Source organism: Coturnix japonica, chromosome 8 (assembly GCF_054131305.1).
Source record: "Coturnix japonica strain WE chromosome 8, WE-NBRP24, whole genome shotgun sequence".
NCBI lineage: Eukaryota > Metazoa > Chordata > Aves > Galliformes > Phasianidae > Coturnix > Coturnix japonica.
Genome location: NC_140670.1, coordinates 22,901,428 through 22,914,086, shown reverse-complemented (window position 1 = coordinate 22,914,086; position 12,659 = coordinate 22,901,428). Strand labels below are relative to the sequence as shown.

Sequence of the window (12,659 nt, the reverse complement as noted above, 5' to 3'; positions counted from 1 at the left end):
AGAGGTTCTTAGATCGTTATTTGGGTTTTTAATTATGAAGAAATTACTCTCCTGCAAAAGTGTATTACATAAAAATGAAGTTCTGTCATGTTGCATTCATCTCACTGCGTTGCATCACATGAATGGTTTGGCCTCACCTCAGGTGATTCATGCTTCTTTTATACAAACATTCAGCTGACCTTTTTCTTTCCTTTTTAGATCCTCTCCTTCTTAGTATGACAAAATCAGTTTTGGCAATTTCCGATTCACGTTTCAGTTTTTCAGTCTATCTGTGGCATCTCTTCCCTTTCATCCCTTCCTCAGGTGAACTGCTTAAATAATGTAATACTATAAGCTAACATCATCATCCAAAAGTTTTACTACCCAGGACAAATGTAGCCTGGGACCTTTCCCCTTTCTAGCAATATGACTGCAGTGATGTTTAGGCATCTGGCCTCCATGCCTGATTTGCTTTTCCATCACTTCTTACAGACAGCCCAGGCACCCCCAGCAGTCTTAAAGTGCTTGAACAGATGAAGAAATTCCAGGAAATGGTGAGCCAGAAAACCAAGCTGCAGATTGGAGATGTCATCAGGGTCAGAGGCCATGTCCGGACCTTCAGGCAACAAAGAGAAATTCAGTCTTCATGTTTTTGTGAGTGTTGGGGATCAGTGCCATGTAATGTAGTTGTCTGAGGACCCAAACTCTGTGTAGTTTATTGAATGATTTCCGCTTTATTTTCTGGCATCTCTTTAGAAAAAATGAGATTTGCATTCGTATGCCTTTAATTTAGTTTTAGCAATTGTGAGGTTAGAAAACAGACCAATTAATGTGTGGGACTAGAATACCTGTAGAAAAGGTATTCCTGGAAGGTTTATAAAAGATGATTAGAATGTATACAAGAATATTATTCAGATATATTGGATATCTGTGAATGCTCTTCACTTTTTTTTTTTTTTGTATTGAAATAGAACAGCCAAAACTCATAGGAAAGAAAATTATTAACATCTATGTCACACTTAACCAAGGGTATTAACTGCTTTGAAGGAACAGTTGTTGTTTACAGCCCACATCATCCATTCCAAGGACAGACTGCAGTTTATTGCCATGTTTTTACATTAAAGCCCATTTTCCTAAACTTTCTGTCTCTACGGAATACCTGAAAATGATTCCCTCTTTTGAGTTGCTTAGTCAGAGATCAATGGTTGCTGACCCTGTGTCTCGCAGCTCTTTGGGCAGCAATCAATTATTTATATCCTAGGACATTCCAGTTGGATAACATATTTTCTCCTTAGTGTCTGTGCTATTGTGTAATTGGGGAAGCCTGTCTTTTAAAAACCTTGTGTAGTTCAGATTTAAAAAAAAAAAAAGAAAATATTAGTTTTTTCAGCCCTTGAAAAATCTGAAAGGCTGTTATGCTCTCCTTTCCAAACAGAAGTTTTATTCATAAACAAACCATTGAAGGGCTGGTAGTAACACCATTGTTTCGTTGAAGGAGGTCCATAAAATTAGTGTGGCTTCTAAATTGCTTTAAAGCCAGCAAAAATAAAGTTCCTTACTATGTGCTAATTTCATCTATTTCAGGTAATCAGATCATTTACCTCCTTTTAGACTGTAGAAGTGGGAGTGACCTTTGTGGTTTTGTTTTGTTTTTATAACAACAGCAGGAAACAAAATCTGTCAATTTAATACTGATATGTGATATTGTTCCACATGAGGTTTGCCTGTTTAAAAGCCAGCTACATCTGTTCTTTTTTGCTGCTTCAGATAAGGTGGATGATCCTGTGTGTGATGTTCAGATTTCAAGAATGTTGGAGCTCCCCTGCTTGTACAGAGAAGTTTATGATAAACCTTTCCAAAGCCCAGGGGCAGGACAGAGGTAAGTGTGGTGACCAGTTACTTTTCATTGCTTATTTGTTAATGTAGTAACTGTGGTAGAAGGTAGAACAGGGTCCCACTGCAATCTGTACTCTGCACAAGCCTACAATCACAGCCTTCTTTTCTTCTGAACAATTAATGATCCGTGCAGATAAGATGCCTGTCCATAATCTGAGAATGGAATTAAAAAGCACTGAACAGATTATTAGTAAGGTATTAAAAAACTAAGCATAGACAGACCTCTTGCATCTCTTGCAGAAAGGGAATCTGGACAAGGGAATCTTAACCTACATGTTCAGTGCATTTTAAAATGGTTTGCTTTAGTTAAGAGTTTAGATTCAAACTCTTCACTGCCTAAGGACAGTAAAATACCTTCTGATCTTTTGAAACCAGTCTATCCAGCTACACTTAAGACATTTGTTTTTAAAAACAGTGTATTTCTCAACTTTTGATCTGTTCTCTGTAGTGGCCCAGAAGGTTTGGATTTCTTAGTCCAAACACTGCATGAGAAGGTGAGAGACTTCCTACTAGAAAACAAAATTCAGACCTTTTACCAGCAGGAGTTGGAAACAATTCATTCTCTGGTATCCCTAGCTGATGGGCCTAAATCTAGTTCCAGCTGTCAGGTGAGTGAAAGTAATTGTTTCTAGTTCTTTATTGGGGAAAACAGTGTTGTTTTTGCAAGTCTAAGCAACCAGCTAAGAAACTAATGCCTTCAATGGATTCAGAAACTACAAATGCCTATTCCTGATTCAGCTTTCTGCATGAATTATTTCCAGGGTTTGAGAAGCCTTGTCACTTGGGATATTTAAAACTGGAGTGAAGAAAGTTCCAAGATAATTCTGTTCTTAAGGGTAAACTTGTATGTGAGCTGAGTAACCTTACAGTCTAACTTACCTAAATCTGTGAGTAATGTCACAGATCCTTTTAAGGCACTTGGGCTCTTTGGAGCAGATGTTCCCAACAGGAGAAGGGAGGACAACTTATTTGTCTTACTTCTCATTTGAAGTGCTGTGTATTAATATAGATGTTGCTTTCAAAAAGAGATTATAACGAGTGAATGAAAAATGCTTCCTGTTAAATGTATATGGCCTTGTGGAATGCCATGACTGAAAGGATCAAAAGGTGGGTTTTAAATGAAAACTGGTTACATGCAACTGCATGTAACTAAATTGTTAAGAAGCTTTCCAGCGAGATAGTGTAGTCTTGATGAACTGCAAAGTGATAGAACAGAAAACATTTTGTAAAATGGCTTCATATTATTCTTTGTTATTTGGATAAATTGCAAGCCAGGCTCTCTACTGGAATAGAGTGACAAACTTCTGCAGGAGTAACAGTCATGAATTTAACCTTGTTACCAATGGCAACTTCAACATTTAAACCAGAGTACTGTGACTCACTTGTTTACTTTCTGGTTTTCTGCAGAAAAATAAGTCCATGGCATTCACTTTCAGTGCCTGATTTTGACATACACTGTAAAGATAAAAGTGCTGTTATGTTAATAGATAGTTTGTTTAATTCTTACAAATAAACAACACAGGCCAGTCCATTGCAGATGAGGCTAAATAATAATGAAAACATTCTCTGTTCTTGTTTGCCTCAATGAACTGTTTCTGATAACTGCTTCTTGATAACTGTTTCTTTTGTTTTTGTTAAGGGCATTTTTGCTGTTTGCTTTAAAGCAGTTGTGGATGTAAACAAGGACAGGAATTTGTATGATTTGTGACAGGAAAAATTTGTTACTAAAATATCCAGAATGGGACAGGGTATTTTTCTAAACCAGCTGGAACAATATTAAGAGTTCCCAGACCTTTTACATAAAAGGAAGTAGTGCTCATTGTAAGTGATGCTGGAAATGTCCATCTCTGAAGTTTTAGCATTTATAGACAGATTAAGATGAATGACTTGCAAAGCTATTGTAAGAACTGGTGCAGAGCAAACAAAGGCGCAACCCTCCTCCTCCTGCATCAGCATTGCTAATAGTCATGAGGAGCTGTCATAATAATTAATAGCTGTTGCTCCTGACCCTGATGCAGAAGTGTGAGTGTATGTCCCAGGAATTTGGGCACACAGATGCTTATTTAGAAATTGCAGTTCTCCCCATTGCCCTTTGGTATTAATTCCTTGCAAAGAGGCTTATATCTCTTTGCATAAGAAACAACATTCAGTTGTCAAGTGACCTGAACGCCTTAGGAGTGCTCCTAGTAATGCTCTTGATATGTATTTTGTTGTTCCTCTGCTCAGCCTCTTGAAAGTGTTGCTTCCCACAGTTGGAAAAGGGTCAAGTACCCAGTTTGATTTGCAGAGAGGAGGGAAATCTGATCTCTCCTCCTCCCTTCCTTTCCCTCTGTAGTCTTCAGTTTTGCACAAACCAAGTGGATAAAAGGGAACCTCTGGTGTAGAATGAACTTATGTTACACCATTTTGTCAAGGCACAAGCTAGATGAGTGGGCCAAACTGTAAGCCTTAAGCTACAGTGCAAAATATGTACTTGTTTGCTTCTTGTACTTTTACTGGCTTTGAAGGGATGGGGTGGTTTGATAATTAGGCTTTTATATTTTATCCTCTTTCTAGTGTTGTAGCACAGTTGTGCTTTAAACTCTTTTCTTTCTCTCATCCTTTCTGTGCGGTCCTTAGTGCACCTTCTTCATCTTTTTTACCCTCTCGTTGTGACAAACAATGTGCAGGTACTTTAATTTTCTTATGGAATATTTCTTTCATTGAGGCATTGAGCTGCTATGGAATCACTGGCAGCAGAGCAGAACAAGGCATGAGGATGGGAGGAAGTAGCTGGGGGTGACTTGATGTAGGCAGCACCTCTCTATTCCTTTTCAGTATTACTGTATCTGGACCCTGTCTGTGTCCCACAAAGTTGTGTGTCCTACAGTACTGAGTTCCAGTCCTAATGGCTCTGCAGCAGTGCGGTCTTCTGGCCCTCCAGAATAAATTTCTCTCCAGCAGATGCGTACAGCTGAACTCTAATCATGTCCTCTGCTTAAACACATACTAGTTACTTAATTTTATCGTTAGAGAGGATAACTAAGAACTAGTAGCTTGGTGTTTTTAAAAATGATTATAAATGATGAGATCTGTTACTGTTTTTGAAAGTAGTAAAGCTTTATTTCACAGAACCAGTACCCCTTCTATTTCTCAGTGTTAACCTGTTCATGTGAGCTTCATCCATGCAGTTTCTGAGTGGGAATAGATTCAATTTGCAACCAGCCAGTCTTGATTAACGTATCTTTCTTACTTCGTCCATGTATAAGCTATAGTGTGAGCTGTGTTAGTACTGTCATTCCACTTCATGCATGTCCCTAACTTCAGCTTGGTTGTGTTTTCCAGACACTGATCTTTGCACTTCTTTTGGTTTGAGTGTGATCTCAAGGTCAGCAGTGACAGGTAGTTGAACCAAAGAGCTTTACTGCATTATTCATTCTTAGTATGGCCATGCACATTGTATATGCTATAGGTATAACACAATGCCTTGTTTTATATGTTCTTGATGTCAGCGCTTGTCTTTCTGCTTCTGGAGGAAGCTTCACTGCTACTTTGAATATAGCAAAGCCTATTCATTATAGGACTTCAGTACTGACACATCCGAAATTCCTATCATCACTGTCACTAAAATTGTCACCTGTCTAAACTAAGGCTTAATGAGAAATTGCAAGGCACAGTTTCTATTAGTAGTATCACATGGGAGGTTATACCAGGAAACTTGAACTCAATCAGGGTGTGTCGTGATTCATGAAGAGCCAATTATATACTTTCAGCGTTCAACCTAACTCCTGTACCACTTCATTCTTTGACCAATTATTGATTGTACAGGAAGTTTACTTTGCTATAAAGAGACTATTTGGTTGCACAGCACCAGTCCACTAAGCTAAGTAAAGACTCCAGCTAGAATATGTTGGTTGAAATACCAGTTTTAATTCTGGAGACGTGTGTTCTATAGGCTTCGCTACATATTTCCTGGCCTGCCCTGGGAGGGAAGCTGTGGATGGTAGAATCATCATTCAGTAGCTGGGGGATAAAGGGAGGAAGGTGTGCTTTATGGAAGCAATGAATGATTTTAGGGTGCTCCTGTGTTTGAATGTACAGCTTCATTTTTAAAAAGAATCTGATTTGGGAGAGTTGGGGGGAACTGTCAGCACTTCAGGGAGCCTGGAGCTGTGCTCTCTGAAACTTAAGGTTTGCCAAAGGGGAGATGTTTTGAAAGATGATGTGTGAACATTGCGAGGGGTTAATTCAGAATCCAGGTTTGATCTTGCTATTGCTTTGGATCAGCAACTAAACTACTTAATACCTGAAAATGCTTTGAATTTCTTGGATGAAAAGATTCATAAAAATAAAGCGATAGTTAACAAGCTGTGACTCAGAAGGAACTACTTTAACAGCAACAGACACGTTTTTATAACTGTTGAAATGCAAGCGTTTTTCAATCTCCTGAAATAAAAGCAGGAATGTGAAATCGGGTAGGATTTCATCGTCTCAGATTTCTTTTGTCTGTGTATAGCCTTGTGTCCAACCTCCTCTAGACCTCTGCTCTGCAGTCAAGCATCAGTGTACGTTGCCTCTCAGGGGACAGTGGAAGCTTAGAAGAAATGAGGGCCTGGTTTGGTATAAAGGAAAGTGACAAGGAATTAAGGAGACACATTGCTGACTTTTGAATGGGCAGGATGAGAAGTTAGAGATACTTGGGGTGAATAAAAGAACAGACTAAGGAATTATAGGTTGTGTGTGCAAAGAAACTTTTAAATGGTTAATTTACTCAGAGGGTTAAGAAGTAGAAGTGCGTTCTAGAGCATGCTAAAGAAATATAACTTCTTCCATTACTCAGGATACTGTTAAAGCCCCTAAAGAGGGCAGGAGCCCTCGTCTGTTCTTTGGCAGCAGTTCTTCTCCCCTTGAGCTCGTTCCCTTGGACTCTGTGTGTTTGAGGGGATGCTGAGATGTAGCAGCTGCTTTACTTATTTCCTCACTCTCAAGAATTCCTCTGTGCCTTCTCTCTGTCAATCTCTTGACTTCTGTTCTTAGTGATTCTGTTTCAGTATCCATCCAGGCAGAGCTGTGTGTCAGTTCACACAGAGCCTGCTTTTAATTATCTCCTTTTTCTGACGGGATCTCACTGTTAAGCCAAACTGAATAATTATCGCGCTTCTTTGGAGATATTTTTATCTTTTTTTTTTCCTTCTCAAATGTTTGCTTTCACATTAAAAATTGATCAGTCTTGAGGTGGTTGCTTTGCAGGCAGTTTCTTGAATTTTTGAGGATTTATTCCTGCATCTGTTAGAGGCACAGTCTGTCCATTTTAGGTGTGGCTATGTGTGCTTTTCCATGAGAAAATGTTCACTCTTCATTTATAAAACAAGCAAACAAAACCCCTTCTTACCACATTTTATGTTTATTTCTTCAGTTCATTGAAGGAGGCATTATGAATGGGAAATATTGCAGCAGTACTAATGACGTGATTGGAATGATGTCCAAACGTAAGGTCAAGTTTGTCATTGAAAGCAGTGTCTGTTGTTGCATAAACTGGTATAGCTGTGGTGCCTAGGGGGACAAACATTCAGACACTGAATTCTGTAACGGGAGAAAACTTGAAGCCAATAAAGACTGGGAATAATAGCCATTGTTCTGTGGTAAATATCTTAAACTGTTAGGTAATTATTTTTGGAATAAGTTTTGGAACTTGAGAGGAAAAAAGATAGTTAGCTGTTGTGGGGCACAGAGAGAGGAAGGAAAAAAGAGAGCTGTGATTATGGCCTATTGAAACACTGAGGGGAAGGGCATAGAGAAAAATGTGCAGTGTGCTAATGCTAATGCATGCTAATGCATCTCCAAACAGTTCCTGGCTTGATGCATTGGCTCCCAAGCTTAGAGGTAGTCTGAATTTCAGTCAAGACTTATAAATGCGTGGAAGTAATGTTTTGTGAAGACGTTCTTAGGTTACTAATGTGTATGCTACTGTGTGCCCATGTGAATTCATACTGGTGCGTGATGGTTGCCTGTTTCACTCCCGAGATTTCTTTGAGTTGCCCTGATGAATGAAGTAGGATACATGGTATCTGATACTTTTCTTTAGGACACAATGGAAGCGTTTATAGTGATAGCTGAAAACATGGCTCGGCAAATCTTGCTTTGGTTGCTCTGGTGTGGTCTGGTTCCATTCATCCCGTGGTTGTTTGTGGGAAACACTTTAGCTGCTGTCTTGAAGGAAATCACAGGGAGCACAGTGTGTTCCCAACAGATGTGGAAACAACAAAAGGAGAATTGAAGCAGTCTTCGTAGATAATGTGAGGTTGAAAGATACCGTAGGGCTGATAGAGATGGAAAAGAGTAAACTTGTGGTCTTAATCTTATCTACCTCTACAGTCTCTTCTCCACAGTTGATTCATTTTCTTCCGGTTCCCTTTCTGTCATCCCACTCTTTTTGCTCTGCTTTCAAACAAACCCTGCTCTTTCCTATTTTTTTTCCCCTCATTTCTTCCTACCCTTTTAGCACTATACTGAACCCTTTCTTCTAATAGCCTCCCCAGTTACAGGCTTTCAGGCACATTATTCTTCTTTAACAAGAAGCTCGTCTTCTCTCTCGTCTTCTGAACTGATACCTTTCATTCCTTATCTTATATACGTGTTAAAATTTTTTGATTTCTCCTTTCATTTCATTGGAACTGTGGAGAAATTCTTAAAAGCATGGCCAGAATATGAGTAAAAACAAACAAACAAACAAAAAGTTGGAAGCCAAGGGACAAGAAATAAATATTGCCATTGCCAGTTTCCTTGTTTTCATTGGACACTGCCACGTTTTCAAATCAGGACATGGGGATTGAATCTTCAGCACTTGGATTCCTCCTGGAATCACTTTACAAAGTTCTAGTCTTCCTCGCTTCCTCCCATATATCCCTTATTACAGGAGAAGTCTTAATATCATCAAAGCTGATCAGCTTTACAGTCGAACTCTCTGTAAGCATTACGGGTCTATTCTAAAAGAAAAGAACTCTCGGTATGTGATTAAATAGCTGCTAAATACAAAGAAGGCTGTTAGAAGATCTCTGGTTTCTTTGCAATAGTACAGCTTCTGGGTTGTCTTTTTTTAGCCCTGGGGTGTTGGTTGGTTCATATGGAACAGATAAGATTTCTGAATTTTCAAATGAATAAAAATGCATAACAGAATCACATGAAGTTCTTTTATCTCTTGAAGTCTTGAGAAGCTATTACTGTCAGCTTCAGTAGGGCTCAGATTTCTCACCATCTGCTTCACCCTTATCTTCCCATCCAGGTGAATTCAGGAAGTGAATCCAGCTCTAAAAGGATTCACAGTGTTTTCAAGGAAGCAATAAAGAAACTACAAGAGAAAGGAGTGGTTTTCCAGAAACCTGGTACCTCCAAGGACTTGTACTATCATGTAAGGAATTGAGCTGTGATTGCAAGCTTTTTCAATGATATCACTATTTTATAGCTTTAAGATAGAAATATTTCAGAAAGAGAAGCTGTGTGTATATCCATCAGGCTCTTCTGCAGCTTTCCTCACTGTTGCTTTTACGCTATATTGCTCACTGAGCTGGTTTTTGTTGGGTTTCTTTTGTGTGTAGCTCAATACCATTCTTCAGCTTGCCTGCTATTCGAGGTGTAGTTGGTGTTTACTGGGTTACTGAACGGTGTGCTGATGCAGTAGAGCACAGTGAATATTGGAACAGGTTTTTTTATTAGGGTTAGGTTGAGCACAGTGAAGACTGGAACAGGTCTTTTTATTGGGGTTAGGTTGAAACTTGGGATTCTGTTGTGAATTAACTCCCTCTTTTGGGAGGTAACACATTTCTAGTATCATTTTCTTCTCTTAACTCTTGAATGCTGCTAACATTGCTAAAAAGAAAAAGAAAGGTAATTAAAAATTGAACATTCATTATTCATCTTGGAGGCTGTGTGTCATGCAGACTGTAGTTAAGATGATGTAAGCTTTTATAATACATCAGAACCTTGGATTCCTTTTTAACATTGATGCCATCTACTGTGAAATAAACTGACAATTTATAGCAGTCTATTTTTTTTCTCCAGGTGACCGACCATGATAAGGAGCTGCTTAAAGTGACCCTTGATGTGATCAAAGAAGACTGTCGAAAACCCAGGCGTAAGTACTTGTGCGTTCAGGTCTCTGATGAGCAGTTGCTGATATGCTGACGACAAAATCTTCTGATGCAAGATTTGGTGTGCTTCTTGTCTTTAGCCTTGAACATGAAGCTAATTTGCTCCTGTATCTCATCTGAGTGGCTAAAAGAAGTGCAGCTGCAGCTTCCTTTAAGCACAGTGAGAGAGCATGTGCCTAGAAGGAAGCAAACTTGTCGCAACTAAAATAAGCAGCCATTATCTTAAATCTCTATTTTTTTGAAAATATATAGATTTGGGGAGGAAACATATATAAGGAAGTTAGGTCAGCACCTTGCAGTTGCTTTGAACTTTGGAGAGGTAGCATATCTTGCTGCTTCATTTATTATATGGGAGTTGACATAAAATTGGCCATGTAGACAGTCTCCATTAAGTCAACAATAAAATTCACTTATGTCAGAAGGACGTTCTCTGTAAGTTTCTAGGCAAGTGCAAGAGCTCAGGTAGTTGTTTGTACAGGTACGTATTTCAATGTTAAAAGAAAGAAAGAAAATCCACTTCTTTTCATGTCATGTACCTTGTCTATTTTCAGAGTTATCCGTGTTCCTTATTGTGTCTTATTGCCATAGCAATAACTTGTCCTTGGCTTGATTATCTGCTAATTACAGAGATAGGTTGATAGTTTGTCTCAATTCATTGGGTAGAATGTGCCAGCAGGAATCTGGCTGCTAAGTGTAGCTATTTGTGGGTGAGAATGTACGAAAGACTAAATGACTAGAACATAAGATGTATAATATTAAATTGCCATCATAGTTACTATAGTTATTGTAGGATCTGATTGATGATGGTTATCCTGTAGAGAAAAAAGGGTAAGCAAAGTGAAATGACATTTTTGTTTTCAGCCTGCTGCATTGAGCAGTGGTGTGGTTGTAATGTTGTTTATAGATGGAAGTAAAAGTTTTGTATCTTTGGGGGATGATGGAAGCAGATGACACTGGGCAAGCAGGTGAAGATGGGTCTCATTTGCCTGAGGATATTTCATTGCAACAGATTACCATATCATATTGGCCTGTTGTCTTTTATCCGATTAACAATTACCTTCTCTGTAAAAGGCAAATCATTCTTCCATCCATTTTACCTATCAGGTAGTTCTCTTGGAAACTTGTGGTTATTTTTTCATAATTGGCCCACTATGTAGAGGCCAGAACATCTGTACAGGTGACACAGGGCAATGGGTGACTGCTGGGTATGTGTTATCACAGTGGTAAAGTACTCTCAGTTCTCTGTCATAGATGGAAAAGTTATTTCAGCCAGCCAACAGCAGACAGAAACTGGTAGGTGGGTCACAGAAAAGAAACTTTGCAGAGCCTTTAGTTCTGAAAGTCATCTTTCATACTGAGCAGTAAAAGAACAGCAAATGCTTTGCAGAGCCTCTTGTTTTCCTTGAAGCTTTCCATCTGTTTAGTTTCCTGTTGTAGAGAGCACAGTTCCCAAGTCAGACTCTTTTTCTCTGCTGATTTTCAGAAGGACCATTTCAGTGTTTTGGTTTCTGGTAACAAAGGATTTCAAGAATGGAAACCAAAAAGCTTCAGGCAAAACCAAGGGGGTCCTCTGGGCATTTTATTGTCACTGGATGCTGCAGCAGTGCAGAACTCAATCTGAATGTTGGGCCCCCTCTGCTGGGTGGTTGTCAGGCATAATGAGCAGGCTCATAGCGAGTGAATATGAATGTGATGATGCCTCCTTGTTTGCTGAAGGAAATTCTAACCCATTTTTCACCAAGAAATACTAACCTTTCATGACAACAGAACTGTTTTGTGTATGATAAGTCAAAGTTGTCTGTCCAGGTCAATGAATTCTCTGCTTGCTTTCAAGGCACTGCTTCAACCCCAATAATATATATATTTTTAATGATACATTTTTCAGAACCAACCCAGCTACCTGGAACTGCTGCACAAATAAAAAGTCCTCAGTGTGATTAGTATGAGCTGCACAAACCCTGATGTTTGTGTATACGCCATCATATCATGTATATGATATATGCCAGCATGGTAGTCCTTGGTTGTAATTTTAATTCCAAACAGCCTAATTTGATGTTCACTTATGTGAGTCCACTCTAGTCTATCTAGAATCTTAAAGACAGTCAGAAGAAGGTGACAGCACAATTCGGACTTCAGACTGAACTGCGGAATGGTAGACTTAATCCAAATTGGTAGACTTAATTCAGACTTGTTTCTTTCCTTGATTCCTTTACTCTGTTTTTAGGTTTAAATGAAGCAAGTGAAAGTTCCTCTCTAACTCTATCCCTTCTGATTCTGGTAGGCAAGATAGTTAATTGTAGCCTGAAGTACCTGGACAAAAGATAAACTCTTTGTCAATGCAAGAGGAACAACATCACACCATTGCAAAGTGTGTATTTCATCCAATTTCATTTGTAGTCTAGGCATGTGTCCGGGCTACTTTAATTATTGTACGTACCTGCAAGTACCCTGAAATGCCATTTTCTGCCAGTATTTAGAACAAAAGATGTATTATACTGTTGGGTAATACCTGAGTCACTAATTCATCGAGACTGAAATTAATGTACTGTAGATCAGGGATGGGTGTGCTGACTTTCTTATGACAAACCTGTGACTAATGCAGAATACAGGTACCCACTTTGTTTGCATCAGCAGTCACTAAGAGCGGGTAGGTGCGTT

The 12,659-nt window shown here is 39.0% G+C and overlaps 1 protein-coding gene across 24 annotated transcripts in view; it reads left to right on the top strand.

Moving 5' to 3' along the window:
* Nucleotides 1–12,659, top strand: part of STN1 (STN1 subunit of CST complex) — a 45,946-nt gene that overhangs the window by 22,496 nt on the left and 10,791 nt on the right. For 20 of the 24 annotated variants that reach the window (XR_014948919.1, XM_085555261.1, XM_085555265.1 and 17 more), the window contains 5 exons: nt 472–633; nt 1,747–1,858; nt 2,324–2,483; nt 9,137–9,262; nt 9,913–9,985. Coding sequence is in view for 23 of the 24 variants with exons in the window: in XM_085555261.1 (XP_085411387.1) it covers nt 472–633; nt 1,747–1,858; nt 2,324–2,483; nt 9,137–9,262; nt 9,913–9,985 (633 nt within the window). In the remaining variant the exon portion in view is untranslated. Of the gene's footprint in view, nt 1–471; nt 634–1,746; nt 1,859–2,323; nt 2,484–9,136; nt 9,263–9,912; nt 9,996–12,659 lie in introns of all 24 variants that reach the window. The other 4 variants (XM_085555280.1, XM_085555274.1, XM_085555272.1 and 1 more) reach the window with 1 other exon arrangement.